Source organism: Ipomoea triloba, chromosome 11 (genome assembly GCF_003576645.1).
Source record: "Ipomoea triloba cultivar NCNSP0323 chromosome 11, ASM357664v1".
Taxonomy (NCBI): Eukaryota; Viridiplantae; Streptophyta; class Magnoliopsida; order Solanales; family Convolvulaceae; genus Ipomoea; species Ipomoea triloba.
The window spans coordinates 5497764-5520749 of record NC_044926.1 but is presented as its reverse complement, the minus strand read 5'-3'; the positions used below and the strand labels follow the sequence as shown (position 1 = coordinate 5520749).

Here is a 22986-nt window from a genome sequence, read left to right as displayed (position 1 = left end):
TAAAAAATATATATTGACATGGAAAATTAATTGTTAGTAACTTCAAATGGACCTTTACTAGTAATTCTAATATGTCATTGATTTAACACTTTATTCAGTATGGCATACTTAATTTTTATAGCTACATAACTTTATCGTGAGGTCTACCCAAGGTGTCTTCAAAGTGGCAAAAAATGGTCCATTCTAGATCCTTTAATGACGAAAACAATGGCAGTTCAAGAAACACTCACATGAATTAAAGAGCATAATTTAGCACATGTTAGAGTGGAGACCGATTGTCTAGCTTAATCTCTATTCTAATATGTTGAGTTCCAGCACGGGTGATACTTAGTAAGTGGGTTCTATAATCCAGAATTGTCTATCTCTTGTTGTTTTAATTGTTGACTGCGAGATTCATTATACTATATGAAATAGTAATCGTGATGACCAAGGAGAATGAGACTCCGTTTTTTCACTCGAGTAGATTGATGTTGTTCCGAACTTTTTAACAATATCATTCATCTGCTTTTTGTTTCAAAAAATATTATTTTATTAAGAAAAAAAATATTTTATGATTTTTTAAAAATATGTTAGTCATTATGAGTATTTTAAAAATATTTTATATAATCAAATCCCATTATATTGTATTGAACAAATCCTATATATGTTCATCAATGAGGTGAATGCTATATATATTTGCTTAGGTGAATAATAATGTCAATACAGTCTTTTCAAAAAACATAATGTCAATACATAATTGTTAAATTATCATTAAAATTTATGAGAATAGATAAAAATGTTAAACAAATCAACATTGAATTTCGTAAAAATAGAGAAAAAAAATATTATACTCTAGGGGTTGAAGTCACAGTCTCAGGATAATCAATTTCAGTTATTCTTAGGAAAAGTATCAACACATTGCAACTCCATCTTTCATAATTACCGATCGAAGTTATGCCATAAACGATTAAACTATTACGATAGCCCACTATTCCATAATTTTTTTAATTTTTTTTAACCCGTCCAGTCCATTTCAGATATTCAAAATTATTGGGCCCACAAAATGAAGTCCATGTAGAGCCAAACATTTAAACACAAAATCCAAATCCAATTCAAAATGAATTCAATAATTCAAAAGTCAATCAATCCAAATCCATCTCAGATGTTCTCAGTTGTTATGACGCAATGTGAACCTGTGTCCAATACGACGCCGTTTTATAATTTTTTTATAAAATAAAAAAAATAACAGCGTTAACGACCCCTCATCGCAACAGAACACAAATTATACGTTCATCGACCCTATACTCCATATTCACAATTTGAAAACTCCACATTCACACATTACAGGGCTGTGTTTAGTAACTATAATACCATTGTTATGCATTCACACATTCAAAACTCTATATTCGCAGGTTCTATACTCCATGTTCACAACTTGGGAACTCCACATTCACACATTACACGGCTACAAGTTGCTAGAACTCTGTTAACTCTACTACAGATTCACACATTCATAACTCTACATTCACAAATTCTATACTCCATATTCACAATTTGAAACCTCCACATTCACACATTTCAGGTCTCCTAGAACTCTATTAACTCTACTACTACACATTCACACATTCATAACTCTACATTCACAAATTCTATACTCCATATTCATAATTTGAAACCTCCACATTCACAAATTTCATGGCTATATATTTAATAATTTCTTTTTAAACGACGTCGTATTGGATCCAGGTCCACGGCATAATTTTCCACTTTAGTGGAAACAGTTTTATTCTCAAAATAATTTATCACGTTTTACTCTAATTTTTTTTTCATTTAATTAAATAATTGTTCATTTTGTAGGAGTTAAGGATTCACGTATAGTTTGTGTTTATATTATGAATATAGTAACGTTTTCAACGACATTTACGTTTAACTATTACGGAGTATATTATAAAATCAACTATTCAACGTTATAACATATTATACATGTGAACATTTAAGTTTATCAAATGTAAATATTGTTAAAATTTTGATTGCATTCATAGTTGATTTTATAATTAATTCATGTCCTTAACCCAAATAGATTTTAGAAAACAAAAACAAAAACGAAACAAAAAGAAAAACCAAAAACAAAAACAAAAACAAAATAAGGGATACTAGATAGTCCTATTTGTAATTATTTGATGGGGCGGCATGGGTCAAAGACGGGTTGCTTCAAAAGTGTATTCGTGATGAATAGTGATAGATCTTTCTTTCTAATTGACTTTGAACGAGATTTGAGATCCAATTCATTTCAAAATGGAAAGGATAACATGCATAGAAAATTGATCTAAATGATAACAAATGATTTTTTCTATCTATCAAGTACTTGAAGAGTTTCACTAGTGAATTGAATGAACGATGGGTGCAATAAGGGGCTCTCATAGTCATGTAAGCAACCTCGTTGAATGAAGTAACAATTGAAGACAAACAACATGGTCATTAATGGGCACTCCTAGACCCGTTGGTTGACATGTGAGGTCTATCTTTTCTCATTGAATATTTGAAATATTCGAATATCAGAATAACATAATATTAGAGCATCCATATCGATGGATTTTAGAGGGTTTTTGGAATAGTGCAAAAAATCTGCAAGGACAAGATTTTTGTGAGGTTCATTACTGCTGAAATGGAAACAAAGGTCGCGCCGATTGAATTGCACAGTTTCTAACTGATATGGATGCTCTTATATCTGCTTATACTCTTTTGCTTTGAAAACTTGTACCTATTTAGAGTTATTAATACCTAACTCCAAGACTTTGTGATGGACTTCTAGTTATATGACAATTTTAGATTAAATTTCTCTTTCAACATAAGTAGGGGTTGATGGAAATCCTTAGAGAGATGAATTTATAATTCTTAGAAAATACACTTAGATATACTATGAACATGATAATTGAGACACTACTAATAGATTAAAATGTATTTAAAAAAAAAAGTAAATATAATTGTCTTTAACTTTTTTTATCCACCAATAAACCTTTTGATTATAATCTATAAGTCCATTGGTGGAAAAATTATAATTGTAACAGAGTAGTATATCTCCTAATCCCTATTAACATACTGGAGTAACAACAGTTGCCAGGATTTAGAGAAATGGATGAGCAGAGTGACTCAAATGAACAGACAAAAATTAGTTATTGAATCCTCCTATAAAAGAATGACTATACAACGTATGGCAACTCCATAGATAAACAGATAGCTAGAAAAAAATTTCTTTTGTGTTGGGGTCCTGTACTCCTGTATTAGTTTATCTCTAGTGTNCTCTGTTAACTCTACTACAGATTCACACATTCATAACTCTACATTCACAAATTCTATACTCCATATTCACAATTTGAAACCTCCACATTCACACATTTCAGGTCTCCTAGAACTCTATTAACTCTACTACTACACATTCACACATTCATAACTCTACATTCACAAATTCTATACTCCATATTCATAATTTGAAACCTCCACATTCACAAATTTCATGGCTATATATTTAATAATTTCTTTTTAAACGACGTCGTATTGGATCCAGGTCCACGGCATAATTTTCCACTTTAGTGGAAACAGTTTTATTCTCAAAATAATTTATCACGTTTTACTCTAATTTTTTTTTCATTTAATTAAATAATTGTTCATTTTGTAGGAGTTAAGGATTCACGTATAGTTTGTGTTTATATTATGAATATAGTAACGTTTTCAACGACATTTACGTTTAACTATTACGGAGTATATTATAAAATCAACTATTCAACGTTATAACATATTATACATGTGAACATTTAAGTTTATCAAATGTAAATATTGTTAAAATTTTGATTGCATTCATAGTTGATTTTATAATTAATTCATGTCCTTAACCCAAATAGATTTTAGAAAACAAAAACAAAAACGAAACAAAAAGAAAAACCAAAAACAAAAACAAAAACAAAATAAGGGATACTAGATAGTCCTATTTGTAATTATTTGATGGGGCGGCATGGGTCAAAGACGGGTTGCTTCAAAAGTGTATTCGTGATGAATAGTGATAGATCTTTCTTTCTAATTGACTTTGAACGAGATTTGAGATCCAATTCATTTCAAAATGGAAAGGATAACATGCATAGAAAATTGATCTAAATGATAACAAATGATTTTTTCTATCTATCAAGTACTTGAAGAGTTTCACTAGTGAATTGAATGAACGATGGGTGCAATAAGGGGCTCTCATAGTCATGTAAGCAACCTCGTTGAATGAAGTAACAATTGAAGACAAACAACATGGTCATTAATGGGCACTCCTAGACCCGTTGGTTGACATGTGAGGTCTATCTTTTCTCATTGAATATTTGAAATATTCGAATATCAGAATAACATAATATTAGAGCATCCATATCGATGGATTTTAGAGGGTTTTTGGAATAGTGCAAAAAATCTGCAAGGACAAGATTTTTGTGAGGTTCATTACTGCTGAAATGGAAACAAAGGTCGCGCCGATTGAATTGCACAGTTTCTAACTGATATGGATGCTCTTATATCTGCTTATACTCTTTTGCTTTGAAAACTTGTACCTATTTAGAGTTATTAATACCTAACTCCAAGACTTTGTGATGGACTTCTAGTTATATGACAATTTTAGATTAAATTTCTCTTTCAACATAAGTAGGGGTTGATGGAAATCCTTAGAGAGATGAATTTATAATTCTTAGAAAATACACTTAGATATACTATGAACATGATAATTGAGACACTACTAATAGATTAAAATGTATTTAAAAAAAAAAGTAAATATAATTGTCTTTAACTTTTTTTATCCACCAATAAACCTTTTGATTATAATCTATAAGTCCATTGGTGGAAAAATTATAATTGTAACAGAGTAGTATATCTCCTAATCCCTATTAACATACTGGAGTAACAACAGTTGCCAGGATTTAGAGAAATGGATGAGCAGAGTGACTCAAATGAACAGACAAAAATTAGTTATTGAATCCTCCTATAAAAGAATGACTATACAACGTATGGCAACTCCATAGATAAACAGATAGCTAGAAAAAAATTTCTTTTGTGTTGGGGTCCTGTACTCCTGTATTAGTTTATCTCTAGTGTATTCTCTCGCTTAGTTCTGGATACATTGTCGTTCAGCTCACGGCCCTTGGTCTCGAAGGGGAAGAAGATGACACAAACGCCAGACATGAAGGCGACAACCTCAAACAGCAAGATGGCCATAGTCTGGTGGCATCCATGGATCAACCCTACTGCAACCAGCGGGCACACGATGCCCCCGATTCTTGCCACCGAGCTCGCGATTCCAAACCCGGTGGTTCTTACAGACGTTGGGTATACCTGCAGTTGGTAACGAGGGAATTACTGAATTAGTACTGTCAAAACAGACCAGCTCACCCCATTAGGCCCACCCCACCACTGGTCTGACTTTTGGCGGGCTTTTGCAGACCGGCCCGCAGGCTAGAGTTCAGGTGACCCTAGCCCGCAAACCTGCGGAGGTAAAAATTTTAGGCCCTAACCCGCCCCACGAGGGGCGGTTTAGGGTTAGCCCGCAGGTTTCGACCCACTTTGACACCCCAAGAGGGAATGCACATTGTCAACTTGTCATGGTTTTGTAAAACATGGGAGGGGAAATGTTCGGATTGGGACAATGTGTGTCGTGAAAGGTTCTTGACTTACCTCTGGAGCGTATATGTAAACGATGGTGAAGGTGGCGGTGATGCATGTGCGAGCTCCAAACAGGAGTCCGGTTGTTAGGACTTTGGATTGAGGGTACACGAGCGGGAGAAGGAAAACGCAGCAGATGAAGAACAGGGATGACATTGAGAGTTTGCGACCAAGCCTGTCAATCGTTGCAGCAGAGAGGAGAAGTCCCGGGATTTCTTCAAGTAAACCAAACACAAAAAACGGTAATCAAGATGATGAGTCTCGTGTTTAGTAAAACTGGTTGAAACAAGAAGTCATACCTGCAAAACTAGTGATTAAAACGTCTTGGTAGTTAACACCCTCGTGAGCGTCAGATTGCACCCCCGAGGCAGCGCATTTATTTTTACTGCTGTTCAACTGGGTTGTCAGCAGAACCAGGCCATAATAAGAAAACGCATTCCCAAAGAAAACCGTCCACAAAAGGAGAGTCGATTTAGCTAATTCGGGTGAAAGAAGCATAACCAGTGAAGAAAACCATCCTGTGGCAGGTTCCACCGGTTTAGATTTTACACTTTCTTCTGCCTTTGGTGACAGCAAATGTCTATCTTCTGATGCAGAGCCATTACCTTCCACCGCAACTTCTCTGTCAGAAACAAGCATTCCAGGTGGCAGTTTCGCTCCATTAATTCTCGATATTTTCTCCAGGATAACTAATGCTTCGTCTCGTCTCCCCTTTGCACACAAATACCTCGGTGATTCAATGGTGAAACTGTAGCACAAAAGAAGCAATGAAGAGGGTACAGAAGAAAACGCAAGTAGCCATCTCCAGCCCAGTTTTGGCATGACAGCCTGCAATAAGCAGAAGAAGTATTGGATATATGGATTCAGCAACAAACATGTTTATTCCCACTCATTTTTCCAGTTTAACACGAGGATATTAAAGCTAAGTAATTTATCTTTTGAGAAAATAACATGGAAAAAAGCATCATATGCATGATTTCGAGATGCCTGATAAGATAATTTGCGTACTTGCACGAGAAAGTGGGGAAGAAACTCATTAGTACATGTTATTGAAGGAAAAGTGAAAAAGAATAATCCCATCAATGCTTAACGAAACAGCACATCAAAGTACAAATGGCAAATTCACCCAGAAGACAATGAAAGTAGCCAATACGAAACACTTCCATGTTAAGCAGATCAAAAGAGAAAACAAGATGCAAATTTCGACTTGAGAAACCTGGATTAGCATACCCATGCAAGCGAAGCCTCTAAAATTGTCCCAATCGTCCAGAAAGCCGAAAAAACTACCATCCAAGTGCCTCTATTTGGAGCAGGAATGAACTCCAAGAACCATGACGAAAGTACAGGACCTCCTCCTAAGCCAACACCAACTAGACAACGCATGATAATCAGCACTGTTATATTTGCGGACAAAGAACTTGATAAACCAGCTATTGCTGTAATCATTGCTGTCACAAAAAATCCATTCCTGTTGAATAAAATAGTTGGGACAAACAAAAGGAGAAGGGGGGAATTGTTAGACTTGTATGCATAGAAAATTAACTGAAGAAAAATAGGAGCCGGGAGAGGCAAAAAAAGGAGCATTTTAAATCATAACATTAGCCATGCAGTAGATCTTAGCTAAACTCTTGGAGCGGGGAAAAGCCCATTTGTTGCCTTTGATTAGAGCAAGACATGGGTAACTTCTTAACCCAAAAGAAAAGCAACAGAGTTGATTAGCAGGTTCCCTACCTGACAAAATAGTTGGGAGATATGCTCAACCTAAGGCAAGAATGTTTACTAGTATATTTCTCCCCCAACATCACCATCCCTTTTTCATTGCATTCTGAAGTGAAGCAAATTTTATTTCCGTTAATTTCCAGGCTTTGAGTTTATTCTTCTTTGCCAGGTACAGACCATTAGATTGAATGACAAGAAAAAAAAATGCTAAAAAACCAGCCCAAAATTCATAGACTCACAGTTATACAAATCTTCACAATTATGATGTAAATCATGACAGTGCATTATAGATTCTCAAGTCACTTTTAAGAAAAGCACATTAACTACATTTGATCCATTCAGAGATGAAACAAAATTATTCAGTTTCACAAAGTCATTCATTCAGAAACCAGAACTTCCACTTCTCTCATATTGCGGTGGATTTCCATTAATAGACACCAAAGAGCACCCTTGCATCATTTATAGTAGCAGAATAGGCCAAAGTGTAAATAAAGTCAGGTTCACACTTGTGAAAAACATAGCCATTAAATTAGACTAATAAGAATTGAAGAGTAAAGAACAGTGCAAGTCTCTAGATATCGGGGGAAAAAAAAAAACAATCGAAAACTAGATATACAATTCTTACATATGACTTTATGAGCAACAGAAGGCGCAATGAGTTACCTCCTTCCATAATTGTCTGAAACAATGCCCCATGTGTAGGCTCCAAATAACATTCCAACAAAAACCATACTAGTGAGTAAGCTCTCTTCATGGGGAGAAAGATCCCATGCAGACTGCACGGCTGGTCCTACAAAAGAGAGAAGCATCATTTCCATGGCTTCAGAAATCCAACCCATCCCAGCATATATGAGCACAAGAACTTGGAATTTTCCAAAGCCCATAGTAACAAGCGCTTCCTCCACAGTATAGGCATTGCTTTCATCGTCCATCTGTAATAGAGACGGGTAGAAAATTGGTATCGTTATCTACAGAGCTTAGAAACTGATCCATGATTGATAGATTATATGCTACTCAAACAATACTACTTGAGTGGAATATGCATAAATAATTTGATAGAAATCAAAGCACACATCTAGCTACTTAAATGATTCTTGATCATCATATTTCATTATAATTATGTAAATAATGTGTTATTAGCTTAAAAATCTTCCCAATATCCTTGAAACCCTGCATATCAGATTAATTCATCCTTCAATAATTCAATTACATCATAAGAATGCCATAAACACTATAAATATCTCAAAATAAAATTTTGACTCTAATTGTACCCCAGAATCACAAACATTGCACACCTCCAAAGAGTTTTTTCCCCTAATTATAACAAAAACCCCCAAAACTGCGTATAGATGATCAAACAAAGCCTTGCTAGATCTGCATCATCCAAAAACTAAAGAACGCACACATTCCTTGCAATTTTGTTTTTTTTTGAACAATAAATTCGAAAGATCAAATTTTGCAGGGACCCTTTGCAAATTAGAACATTCGAGAAAGAAAAAAAGCACAATCCATTTGGATTGATGCAAAATTTTAAAAAATAATTAAATAATGAAGCACGTACTTTCGGTGTTGGTTTAGAACGCTGTTTTGTTCAATACAGAAAATGCGCCCCCGGCACGAAGGAATGAAAAGAAAATAAGGCAAAGCTGAATCCACAGCTGCAAGGATTCACACAGAAAACGTTTGCAAGATGAAAGAAAAAAAGCACGAATCCAGAAAAACCGACAACAAAAAATAAATATATTTGGAACAGCAGAATGCGAGCAACATACCTCGTTGAAATCAAAGGAATTCAGGGAAAATGGAAGTAATCTCTTGGTCTTCTTTTCTTCCAACAAATTGTTTCAAAGTCAACCAACCCGAAGCAAAATATATGACATTTTCCAATCTTCGGAAGAACAGTTATTTTCTTTTTCTTTTTATTTTTCTTTTATTTTTTCTTTTATTTTTTCTTTTTTAGTTCTCCCTTTTGTTGGGAAATAATTGGTCGCGAAATATCCGGGGCCCCGACGCCCAGGGTTAATCCACTAATACGTTTGTTCACGAATTAACTTACAAAATAATACTCCGTAATAATAATAATAATAATTTTTTAAAATAATAATAATATATTTTCATAAATACTACTCCTCCGTCTAATTTGATGTGTCTGACTCCGTTAACCAGACTAAATTTATTTTTAATTCAATTTTTTATAATATTAAGTTTAGTATTAGTATACAAAATATATATATATTTAGAAACTATATTAAAATTATTATTCAACACAAAAGAATTAAATTTATAAATAAATAAAAAGTACTAAAGAAAATAAATAAAGAATAAAGAGTTTTTTTTTTTGAATACTACTAACTCTATTAGAATGCAGTATCTAAGCACAAGAGTCAGCATTGACTCCACTGAGGCTCGAACCCACCACCTCCACCTCCAGTATAAATGGAAGGGTTTGATGCCACTAGACCACAAGGTCCTTGGCAAAGAATAAAGAGTTGATTTGATTAATGAATAATAAATATGACAGATAAAATTGTTGTTTTATGTGCACTACATTTTAAAAGATTAACATGTATTTGTCTAATTTTTAAAAATAAATACTAATACTAATACAATAATCAGCTAATGTGTGTGTATATATAAAGGGTCACACTTGTGTGAGACCGTCTCACGGATCCTTATTCATGAGACGGGTCGGGTCGGGTCAAAGCGTCATGCAAATGTCATACTTATATGTGCAAATGTCATATTTATATGCTCAAATATAACACTAATAAAAAATACAATTTTTGTTACTTATAAGACAAACAATAATACTTTTTTCATAATAAGTAATGTTGACAAGTGTCTCTTGCTTATAAGGTCAAATATAATACTTTTGGGGAAAAATGTAATACTTTTAAATCGAAATGTAAAAGTATTGTATTTTCCCTCAAAAGTATTACATTTACCCTAATAAGTAACAAAAATTTTATTTCCGATTAGTATTACACTTGAGAATATAAGTATGATATTTGTGCATATAAGTGTTACATTTGCATCTTGACCCGACCCGTCTCATGGTGAGACGGTCTTATACAAGTTTTTGCCATATATAAATAGGTCCGAATGAAAATTATGGTTCTCGTGATAGATGTACAGAATAATCTTACACATATATTTAAAATCAAAGATTAAAAATTAAGAAAAATATAACGATATTTTTGTAATTATAGTTGTATATTTGTTCATCACTGTTGATCGACATATTAAAATAATGTGAATTTTTTTGTTTATCAAATTTAAAAATGTGACTTTCAAATCAGATCCGAATATACTTGGTCAAAGTTAAGACAAATGGTATAACGTAAAAGATGTTGGATATTTATATAGTAATGGAGATTAATGATTCAGATGTCTACCATGAAAGCTCAAATAATATTTGGAGTTGTGGAGTAGTAAATATTATTGAGTTTGGTAGAGATGATTTTGGGTTATTTGAGAAATCTCGAGATGTTCGAGAGATCGCGAGAGATGCCTCGAGAGGTTGGTTCGCACGAGAGATCGGTTCGCGGAGAAACGATGTCTCGAACTGAGTTTTGCGTGAATCGTTTTGTCGATGTCTCGCAGGTACGCAAGGAAACTATGTCTCAAAGGCATTTTGAGCGCTGCCTCTTACCTCTCGTATACGCGCAAGGCATGAACATATAAGGCTTTTTATGTCTCGAACATGTACCTCTCGAACAAGCTTGAACATTTCACTTTGCATTCTTTTTTTTTTTTTTTTTTTATGCATGCACTTGTGTATTTTAATATGTCCTGTTTTGCATGTTCACATGCATGTGAGATATTAAAATATGAAGATAATAGTTTGAACTATATTTGCATGCATTGTTTTGGAATGTGTTACGTGAGAGACTTTTACCTCTCGAATGAGGCAGTGAGTTTACTAGTCTGCATGTGGTTTTCACTTTGAAATATTAAAGTATTTATATAATTGTTTGAATTATATATTACATGCACACTAAGTTTATCCTACGTACACTAATCCAAAATCAGTTATATGTTTGGAGATATTAACATGTGAATATAATTTAAAATTATATTCCACATGTGTGTACGTAACTGTCTGAACCAGAATGGTGAAATCCAAAAGAATATATTTCATATATATTTTTGGAAGTCAGTTTTTAAACTGGTATAAACTTCCAATAACTGCTCCTAACAGTTAGAATTTATCTCTATAAATTCTAGGAGTGTCATCTGATCAAACACGCAATTATTTTGCATGATATCTTGATATATCACAGTTCAATAATTCTCCAGTAAGTTCTTATCAAAGCAACCTAAGAACTTTGTTTTCATCTTCTTGTATCCCATAAGATTTAATCTTGTTACCTCGTTGGTTTTGAAGAGGAAAGATTAAAAGCTTATAGGAAAGTGATATCACGCGCCTGAAGATCTCATTCCCTCTCCTGTTTTCTCCTCTTATCCGAAATTTCTCCAACAAAAGATAATTCGACTAACTAATTAATATTTATCTACACAAACTTACATAGCATTACATATAACAAAAAGATAATATTATTTATTCATATTTTAAAATTATCTATATTTCCCTTAAGACGATAATATCTACTATACTAATAAGAGCCAAAGAGGGTTAGGCCTAAAATGGGTATAAAAAAATGGCAGTAATCAAATGGATGGTTCAGATTAATTATTTAATCAAATAGATGGCTAAGATAATTCAGATTAATATTATTAATAGAGATGACCTAATTTAACCTTACTTTTATGATTATTCGTTAAGTTTTCCGTTAATATTCTCTTCTCCGTTAATATTCCGTTAACTTTTAACTTACCCATTAATTTTTATAAGAAAGATCTTAGGTTCGAACCTCATCTCAATCAAATTTGAGATAATTAAGTTTCTCACTCTATTTCCTCTTATTAAATTAAATAAATTAGTAGCTACAACAAAAAATGATACATATGTATTTCTTTAATTTAGAATTATGTGTCTACACTACCTTTATTTGAAAAAATTATTCATTATCAAAAAAATAAATTAAATAAGAGAAATAATTTCATTAGTTATATTGTCTTTATTTTCTCTCATGCAAAGATTCTTTACATTCAAATTTATTAATTGATATTCATTACATTGTCCATTATCTTATTTTTACCATATCTTGTAATTAAATATCAAAGTTATAGTACAAAATAATGTTATATATTTATTTACCAAGTATTTTATTAATACTATGAAATTTTTTTTAAAAATAATTTGAAGCTAATTATATTAACTACTTGGGGATTGGTTGACAAAGAGAGTACTCAAATAACCCAACAAATTGAAGCGGAATCGCTCTATTTTACTCTTATTGAATTAAATAAATTAGTAGTTACACCAAAAAATGATACATATGTATTTAATATCTTTGGAATAATAATTTAAATTTTTAAATTTTTATTATTTATTTAATCTTTTTTTCTAAACTATGGATTTCTTTATCACAATAACTCATTCAACAATAATAGTTAACCAATTTAAAAATAATTTGAAGCTAATTATATTAACTACTTGGGGATTAGTTGACAAAGATAGTACTCAAATAACCCAACAAATTGAAGCGGAATCGCTCTATTTTACTCTTATTGAATTAAATAAATTAGTAGTTACACCAAAAAATGATACATATGTATTTAATATCTTTGGAATATATAATATTTTAAATTTTTAAATTTTTANTAAAAATTTAAAAATTTAAAATATTATATATTCCAAAGATATTAAATACATATGTATCATTTTTTGGTGTAACTACTAATTTATTTAATTCAATAAGAGTAAAATAGAGCGATTCCGCTTCAATTTGTTGGGTTATTTGAGTACTATCTTTGTCAACTAATCCCCAAGTAGTTAATATAATTAGCTTCAAATTATTTTTAAAAAAAATTTCATAGTATTAATAAAATACTTGGTAAATAAATATATAACATTATTTTGTACTATAACTTTGATATTTAATTACAAGATATTGTAAAAATAAGATAATGGACAATGTAATGAATATCAATTGAAATTTGAATGTAAAGAATCTTTGCATGAGAGAAAATAAAGACAATATAACTAATGAAATTATTTCTCTTATTTAATTTAAATGAATAATTTTTTCAAATAAAGGTATTGTAGACACATAATTCTAAATAAAGAAATACATATGTATCATTTTTTGTTGTAGCTACTAATTTATTTAATTTAATAAGAGTAAATAGAGTGAGAAACTTAATTATGTAAATTTGGAAATAATATTTTAAATTTTTAAATTTTTATTAATTTATTTAATCTTTTTTTCTTAAACTATGGATTTCTTTATCCACAATAACTCATTCAACAATAATAGTTGAACCAAATGAACCCCAAGTAGAACACCTAAAGGAAAGTCCATAACTCCTATATCATAATCTCATTGCATGAAATTGTCATCTATGCTACCAACAATAATCGAATTGCAAATAACACACTATCAACAAAAAGGAATAGAACAAATAGTAAAGATAAAGACAATGACAATGTTACTCAAAAGAGAATTAAGAACATTTAGAAAAATTCAAATGAAAAGTAGTATTTATTTAGACTATCATTTTTAGACCAAATATTTAGACTATCGATTTTACAAGGTTGCAAACATTTATTTTAGTAATAATTATAATGAATTTTCTATATTATCTTGGATTCATATACTCTGAGTTAGATATTTAAATAAAAAAATTTGACATTCAATTATCCATGTATAAACTTCTTCTATATAATCTTGCATTGATATACTTTCAAATATTTATTTAAATATAAACATTGGGCATTAACCCATACGTGCAATGCGCGTATAAAACTAGTATACATAATAAGAACCAATCTCATGCTTATATCTGTAAAAATCGAATAGATTGATCAATTAAAAAAAAAGAAATATAGTGACATTTTCATAATTATCATCAATTTTACTTTGCAATTTGTAACCCTATACCCTACACTTTATAATACTTAAATGTGTATTTTGTAACAACTAAATATGCATTTCTAAATAAGTTTTAAAAAATAATTGGAATAAGAGTCAAATTGGCCACTGAACATAACGCGAAAGTGCAATCAAGCCACTCGACTAAAAAAAGGTTCAATTACATCACTCAACAGCGCAAATCCATTCAATTTCACCTGGTAGCCGGTTGGAACCCGTCGATCCGGTTAAGCGTTGACATGGTTTTCCTACATGGCAATGTTGCATTTAATTTCTTTATTTTCCATACTCCAACCACCCCAGCGTGTTAGCAAAATGACAACATCGTATAGCCTGTGTAAAATTCCCAAATCGATTTCGACATCCCTAATTCAAAACCCCCAATCCGAAATTAACAAACCTGAAGTTGCGTTGTTGGTTCGTTGGTTCAATCAGTACTTACGTTGTTGGTTTGTTGTTTGAAGACTTTGAAGGCTTTCACATCGCATTATCAACTTCAGAAGCTGAGGTATTAGTTTCTGACTTCTTTTATAGTTGGGTTTAGTTTATTGTTTATTTTTGTTAAAAGCATGCGAGATTATGTGTTTGTAAACTGAAATCCTGACATCTTTACTTTGCTTTACTTATGTGGTCCATCCTTGTCTTTTGATGAGCTTTGTTGTATAGAATGGAACAAATTTTTTTGTCATTTGGTGTGCGTAATGGAACATACAGTCATTCGTGTGGTCCCTAAACCCCAATATTAAAGTTGAAAAATGGTTTTATTGTTGAATAGAGTATTGAGTTAGAGAGTTGTGGTCCCTAAACCCTAACTATAAAGTAGAAATGCTTGCATTGTTCAATGAAATATTAAGTCAAAGTTGTGGTCCCTAAACCTTATGAATAAAGTAGAAAAGTGGTTACATTGAGTCACAATCAAATTAAACATAAACCCTTAATAATTCCAACAAAATTGGCTAAATTGTTTAATTTCCTTGAATTTATAATTAAAATGCTGAGAATGTCTTGTTTGTTGTTAGGTTTTCTAGTGATGTACAATATAGAACTAGTAATACACCATGGGGAGGAATTTTGTTAAAGATACAAAACTGCAGTACATTAATGGGGATGTTTGGTATGTTGATATAGACTCAGATTTGCTTTCATACCCACATTTAGTGAAGTTCATAAAAGAAGGTTAAGTATGGAAAAATAGAAACATTGTATTTCAAAGCACTTCATGAGCCATTGGACAAACTAAGAGTTTTGTGGAATGATGCAAGTGTTCTAGACTTCACTGAACTAGCCATTACATTTAAGTCATGTGATATATATGTGGATCATGGAATATATGAGGTTGAATTAATTCCATACTATTTGTTACTTGGGTATGAAGGGAATGCTGAGGGTATTGAGGGAGATTGTAATGTAGGTGATGAAAGGAATGTTGAGAGTAATGAGGGACATTGTAATGTAGGTGATGAAGGGAATGTTGAACTTAATGCTGAGGGAAATAATGAGGAAATAGCTGAGGGTGATTGTAATGTAGGTGATGAAGGGAATGTTGAGGTTAATGAGGAAACAAGTCAGGAAGACTGTACTGTAGGTGATGAAGGGAATGAAGGTGATGAAGACAGTAATAATTCTGCTGAAGAATTATTACTGTCTAATTTTGAGAATGATATTGGAGGAGTTACACAAGAGGATGATGCACACATTAATGTCGAAATTGATTTGGGAAATTTTATCAGGCTATGTTACCGTTTTGCTTACATGTTGGAATGGTTGGAGTAAGGAAAATAAAGGATATAAATGCAAAAATTAGATCATAAACTCTAAAATCTAAACACTAAGTGCACTGCATTTTTGCATTTTGCAAAGTGCACTTTATAACAACTAAATGTGCATTTCAGAACAAAAATGCAATGACATTTTGCAAAGTACAATTTTATTAGTAAAAGTTGACTGTGTAAGTTGTAACAACTAAATGTGCATTCTTGTAAATTGTAATACATACCATGTGAAAAGTTACACAGTAAAATTTGTGATAATTACGAAAATATCAAATGAAAGGCTAAGATTGGTTTTTAGTTTTCTCTTAAGGATGTGTGTGTGCGCGCGCGTAAGTTTTCAGTTAACCATTCGGTTTACTGAAAATAAATTTCAAACTGAATTAACTGATAACCAAATTTTTATAAATTCCTTAACTATAAATCAAACCAAATTTTATCAGTTAAAAACAATTAACCAAAATTCTTTGGTTCAGTTGGTTAACTGATTTTTAATTGAAGTTTGAGCACCCCTACAAACAATGTCATTCTCTCTTATTATTGTTTTCGATTTCGATAAATCAAATGACACCATTCTTAGCTAATTTGTAGATTCTAAAAGTACAATTTATAAGCTTAATAATACAACTCAATGGGGTAGCTCAAGTGACAAGTAAGCTCTCTTTGTGGGGAATAATTTTCCCCAGCTCCTGTGCCTCCCGAGCGAATGTGGGTGACGGAGAAAGACCCGGTGAATTAAAAAAAAAATACAACTCAAGTTTTAAATTACGTGGTATATAACTAATAACACTATGTAGATTCACTAAAGTTATCATTACTTAGAAACGGTTGCTTAACAACTTAAATCTTTTTAATCGTAGCTTCAGACAATGCCGTTCCTTCCATTGACAATTGATTCATTATCATTTTTGTTGAATCTACCGCTACTCAAAATACAATTTGCAAACTAAATAAATTGACATAACTTGTGCTTTCAAAAAAAAAAAATTGACATAACTTGTCACAACAACTAGATTTTCAGCTAAACTAATACATAACGTTATGTAAATGGACTAAACTATCATTGGTAATGTTACCATGTTTTATCTAAGTGACACTTCCATAAAGTATAAATTGGGGTAATTTTTAAACTATTGTTTAACAACTTAAGCAGTCACAAACACAAACTTTGAATGACACCGTTCCTTCTCTCTATTATTGACTTCTGTACTATTTATGACTAATTTACAGCTACTCAAAATACAATTTATAAATTCAATAAGTCAATATATAACTAATTATAACTATATTTTTAAAATACCTGATGCATAACACAACAAAAAGATAAGAGTGTATAACTACTCACGGGAACTAAACTAGTTATTGTGCACTCAGCCTTAAACGTAACAAAAAAGAAATATTTAGAGATCAAATTTGTAAGTAATTTAATAATTGTAGAACGTGAAAACAAATTATATTTCGCAGCCCACTCTGTAAATCAACGAGCAGAAAGGCACAGACTCATACAGTGGACTCTAAGGCACACAGACAAAGCACCTCTGCAGCCAAAACTGAATCTCTCTCTCTCTCTCTCTCTCTCTCTCTGTAACAGAGTTTATCGCCTGCTTCTCGAACCCTCATTCCGTAGAGGCGAAGAAGAAGAAGTGTGGGAAAGATTTTAGCTTTTTATGCTCACTGGCCTTGTATCTGCGACTCGACGTGGTAATGAACCTTCCGCATTTATCTGTTTCTTAAAGATATCAGTTGTTGGTTATCTTCCATCCTTTGTTGCATCTATAAATTTAGGAATATATGTTAATGCCTTAGTTATCGGTGATTAGCTTGTTAATTTTCAATATTATAATCATTCTTCAGTGTTTTGCATTTCCCCCTTTGAATTCTATTTGTTGATAGGGGTAAACGTCAATGAGAGTGATGAGACGTGCGTTCTCAGATTTTTTGAAAATTTTCTATGCAGCATTATGGACGAATTTATTGGCATCTAGATTCAAACAATGCTGAACTGTTGATATATGTGATCTGTAGGTTTTGTGGGAATGGCTGCTACTGTCCGTGAAATTGGTACCATTGTGGATCATAAGAAGGGTAGATATGAATGCATCTATTGTGGCAAGGTTGTTAGTGGCCTCAAACGTCTTAAATGCCACATAGGAGGTGTCCGTGGAGATGTTACTCCGTGTTTGCAGGTTCCTGAAGATGTGAGGGAAATGCTGAGAAATGAGTTACAGGAGAAGAGATTTGGAAATGCAATGAGGGATGTTGGGGAGCTTAACGAGCCGAACCTTCCATTGAAGAGGAACCGGCAGGACAAACAAGATAGCGATCAAAATTCTGGCAACGTGATAGCTTCGGTCTTTTCCAAAGGACAAGTGGACTCACCGGCTGAAGGTAGTGGTGTCAGTGATTCATCATTAAGTGAAGCCCAGAAAAGTATTGGCAGATTCTTTTATGAAACAGGAGTTGACTTCGATGCAATTAAGTCACCTAGCTTCGCAAGGATGATAAAATCCATCATTAGCCCTTTGAATACAATGAAAATTCCAACTTGTAATGATTTGAAAGGGTGGATCCTTCAGGATGCGGTGAAAGAGATGCAAGAGTATACATCTGATATCAAGAGTGTATGGGCAACCACAGGGTGCAGCATCTTGTTAGACGGATGGGTAGATTCAAGGGGTCGGAAACTTGTTAATATCTTAGTAGATTGCCCAAAGGGCACAGTTTATCATCAATCCTTTGATATTTCAGCAATTGATGGTAATGTTGTCGCAATGGAAGATTTTTTGGATAGTGTTATTGACGAGGTTGGAGCTGATAATGTGGTTCAAATTGTCTCATACTCAACATCAACTTTCATGGAGGATTTAGGGAAGAGACTAAACCAAAAGCATAAGAGGATTTTTTGGACTGTAAGTGCTTCTCATTGTATAGAACTCATGTTAAACAAACTTGCAATGATGGATGCCATCAAGGAAATATTGGAGAAGGCAAAAACTATCACACAATTTGTTTACAGCAATGCAAATGTCTTGAAACTTGCAAGACAGTTTTGTTCTAGTGACTTAATTAAGCCTTCCAAGATAAAGTCAATAGTGCCATTCCTTACCCTGGAGAACATGGTCATGGAGGATGAAAACTTGCAAAAGATGTTTCTCTCATCGGGTTGGAAATCCTTAGTTTGTGCTTCTACTGGGGAGGGGCAAAGCATTGCTGACTTGGTGGCAGATCAAACTTTTTGGAATGGAGCTTTGACGGTCTTAAAGGTCACAATTCCCCTGGTGAAGGTTCTGAAATTGATCAGTGGTAGTAATAGGCCAGAAATTGGTTCTATATATGACACAATAGACCAGGCTAAGGAGACAATCAGGTTAGAATTCCAGAAGAAGAAATCCCAATACATACAATTCTGGGAAGCAATAGATGAAATTTGGAACAAGTATCTTCACAGCCCTCTCCATGCTGCAGGATACTTTTTGAACCCTAGGCTTTTCTATTCAGATGACTTCTTCGCTGATGCTGAAGTTTCATGTGGCCTCTGTTGCTGCATTGTTCGTATGTCAGCGAATCTTAGTGTTCAAGATTTGATAATGCTGCAGATTGACAAGTACCGGATGGCTAAGGGTGATTTTGGCTTAGGCAGTGCCAAGCTGGAAAATATTCATCCAGGTGATAATACTATTCATTTATTTATTTAGTCATTACTTTCTGCTTTTAAGTAATATTGTTACAGCCTGTTTAGTGCAACTAAGGAGACATTTGGTTCAAACATAGGTATTGAAATTAGAATTGGACTAAAAAATATGGAATGGGAATGGGAATGGGTTTTAGCAAAAGTAGCATATCTATTTGGTATTAAATTGGAATAGGAATTATTAATGAAGTTTTTGTTTGGATATATACAACATTAGAATTGGAATCAAAGCAAAAAAAGAAAATCTATTAAATTAAAGATACCTGGTTCAAAAATATTCCTTTTCTCTCCCTGCTTGTCAGCAATTTAGGAATTCCCCTTCCTCTCTCTTGATTTCCCTTTCTCCCAGTCTCACCCAAATCTCATACCTCTTTTCTTCTCCCCTTTGTAGCCCCACAGAAACACCACTACAGCTATAGTAGATCCAGAAATTAGGAATAAACTGGCAATTTGTTGGTATAAGATATCAATTTCCACAGTACATGATTTTTTTTTTCATGAGGATTCAAAAACCTAAATAGTTTATCCTCTCCCATCTTTGTAATACGCTATCTCAATAATCATTTGCTGAATTACCTGTTTTTTTCTTCACACTTTGTCTTTAAGAAAGATCAAGGTCTGAGTCTTGCCATGGCTAGGAGTTCCTTCAAGCTTGACTGTCTTTTGAGGTATTCTGATATAGAAGTAGTGATTGTTGAGAAAGTGGAAAGCAGTGACATTTTTTAACGCATGGACTATGAATCAAAGGAATAATTACATTAACTTACTTCAATGCTAAAATCACCATTTTATTTCAGAAGGGAGATAGAAAGTAAGAGAATATAATAGAGAGATGAGGTTCACAAAACCTTCAGTAGAAATTTGGGAAAATAGATGTATTTATAAAACATACAGGGATAATTTTGGAAGTTTGATATTCTCTTTAAAGTTACCATTTCTCTGATCATAAGAGCTCTTTGGAAAAAGCGTCAACTTGAGGCTTCAAAGTGCATATCCAATGGGGGATCAAACTCCTCCACATGGGCAGAAAGATGATATGGAGAGGAGACAGAGATAAGGCGCCGAGTGTACAAATGCTTTGCATCTTGTCCCAAAAAAAAGGCAATTCTGCAGTGTGGGCAATACATTGTGCCCCAGCACAATAATTTTTTTTTTTTTTTTTTAAGTTTTTATGTGGAGAATGAAAACCCCTCCAACATTTTAGGTGCCCTACTGGAAAGGCATAAAATCCTTATACTTTTTATGTTTGGTCTCCAGCTTTTTGATTTTTTTTTTAATAATTATTTTTGGATTAGTTATGCCCAAAAGTAAGTTGGGCAAAACGTATACTAAGTTACTAACGAACTTTAATTTCAGCACTTTGGTGGTCAAAGTATGGAGAAGAATGCCCTGAATTACAAAAGATGGCTGTCCGGATCCTGAGCCAGACCTGTGATGGGGCTTCAAAGTATAACCTAAAGAGGACATTGGCAGAGGCCTTGCTTACGGAAGGAAGAAACCAGATTGAGCAAGAGAGGCTGAGGGATTTGGCATTTGTTCATTACAATCTGCAATTACAAAATTTTAAGCCAAATGTACTCAACCACTTCTCAGATGAGGAGATTGACCCCATGGATGATTGGATAGTGGAAAAACAACAGGGTACATCTATCGGGAATGATGAGCCAATGCTGATAGATTTGGATTCTGAAGATTCAGCTAGAGAAGGGGTCGTTTGAAAATTGACAGTACAGGTCTATTCTCATGCAGAAGACGTGCAGAAGAGGAGCTCAGCCAGTGTCTGCAAAAGAGAAGCTCAGCCAGTGTAGCTGTAGTGTAAATTATCAGTAGATTATTTAAGTGCAACTGGCAGAGTCTTCTGTGTATGTAATATGCCATCTTTGTTATGGTGTAATCACTTAGGTGTAAGAGGCATTTGTCCCAACACTAAGTGTAGCTGGTTATAGCGGCAACTTTAGCAACAAAATTGTGAATTTGTTGTACCTTTGCTACAAAGGGGCGAAAGCTGTTAAAGTGCCATTGGGGAAGATGGTGCGCAAGGGACACATGAGACGAGTGGTCGGTGTCTTGTCTCACTCTAAGCTACAAAAAATTGTTGTTTGTAGAAGTGTTATCACCAATTCTGGTTAGTGCGGCGGTTGTGGTGCCCACCAAAATTTAAAGTGGCCTAGAAAGTGAAGTTGAAAATCTTGAAGGAGGTGCCTTTAAGTAGTAGAGTAGTCTCGATCGAAAAATTAGTAGTCTCGACCGAAAAATTAGTGTACTTCTATCTTTCATCTTCTTATTCATTGCTTATTTTGTTATCAATTGCTTACACTCAAAAAAAAAAAAATGAAAAGTGTTTAAATGGAGATGTCACCTACTAAAAACATGTGTCTAACTTTGATTCATGTTGTCTTATGACTCTTATGTTTTAAGTGTTGATTACAATTACTTATGTTTTAAGTGGCACTCGGTTTACACTCCCCCGTGAAAGAGAGTGGTTTCGTGTCTCAGTGGAGGCGACTGTTGACTCTTTGTGTTTCAATAGGTTGAGAAAGTAGCTATGAACAGATACTATCAGAACCAATGTTAACGGAAAGTACTCTTTTACCCCTTATGTTAACGCCACTTCACAATCATGTTAACGGAAGGACCATTGGTGTAAGAAATCTTATAGACTAGGTGTTATTTCGTCCAAATTGAAAGACGGGGACTAATTTTGGAAAATCAGCATAGTCGGGGAACCATTGCTGGAATTAACTCATTTTTGTACATGCCATTTAAATATACAAATAATGACCCAACAATATACAAATAATGTACCTTTTTCACGTAACATTTCTATTGATTGTCACTTGACAGTAATAATAGTACATTAATGCTAACTCTATCCTTTTTAATTAATTAAAACACTATCGTAATAGATTATGATTCACGCTACTGTGTGAACTATGATCCACCGTATATTCATTGAAGCAAGTTGATCTGGATTGATGGGCACAGGAGGGAATTATACCAACATGTTTGCTTTTGTTTCAAAATAGATAAAATTTAAAAATAGCCTTCTGATTTTAGAGCAGAGTGGTATTGTTTTGTTTCACGAATTCGCTTATAAAATAGTGGTTCTTCTACGACACAACATTCATTTATTTTCACATTATCATTC

The 22986-nt window shown here is 33.2% G+C and overlaps 2 protein-coding genes and 1 long non-coding RNA gene across 5 annotated transcripts; 1 reads left to right on the top strand and 2 right to left on the bottom strand.

Annotated features, from left to right (window-relative positions):
* Window positions 1-2963: 2963 nt before the first annotated feature.
* Window positions 2964-9291, bottom strand: LOC115997407 (organic cation/carnitine transporter 7). Of its 3 annotated transcripts, XM_031236955.1 has the most exons (8): window positions 9153-9291; window positions 8942-9038; window positions 8044-8312; window positions 6892-7129; window positions 5961-6489; window positions 5674-5876; window positions 5089-5334; window positions 2964-3269 (listed from the first exon to the last, which is right to left on the bottom strand). In XM_031236955.1, exons 3-8 carry the CDS (start codon window positions 8310-8312, stop codon window positions 3261-3263), a joined length of 1494 nt encoding a protein of 497 aa, XP_031092815.1. In that variant the 5' UTR covers window positions 8942-9038; window positions 9153-9291; the 3' UTR covers window positions 2964-3260. The 3 variants fall into 3 exon arrangements, with proteins under 3 accessions (XP_031092815.1, XP_031092814.1, XP_031092816.1); XM_031236954.1 differs by lacking the exon at window positions 2964-3269 and having other exon boundaries at window positions 4783-5334; XM_031236956.1 differs by lacking the exons at window positions 2964-3269; window positions 8942-9038 and having other exon boundaries at window positions 4783-5334.
* An 8387-nt stretch (window positions 9292-17678) lies between these two features.
* On the top strand, window positions 17679-22141 carry LOC115995585. The gene is made up of 3 exons (XM_031234661.1): window positions 17679-17848; window positions 18173-19813; window positions 21195-22141. The coding sequence occupies exons 1-3, from the start codon at window positions 17815-17817 to the stop codon at window positions 21554-21556; spliced, it is 2037 nt and encodes a 678-aa protein (XP_031090521.1). The 5' UTR covers window positions 17679-17814; the 3' UTR covers window positions 21557-22141.
* On the bottom strand, window positions 19862-20680 carry LOC115995586. Its single transcript, XR_004093532.1, has 3 exons — window positions 20606-20680; window positions 20415-20511; window positions 19862-20251 (listed from the first exon to the last, which is right to left on the bottom strand). It is a non-coding gene; the product is annotated as an uncharacterized LOC115995586 (long non-coding RNA).
* Window positions 22142-22986: the final 845 nt, after the last annotated feature.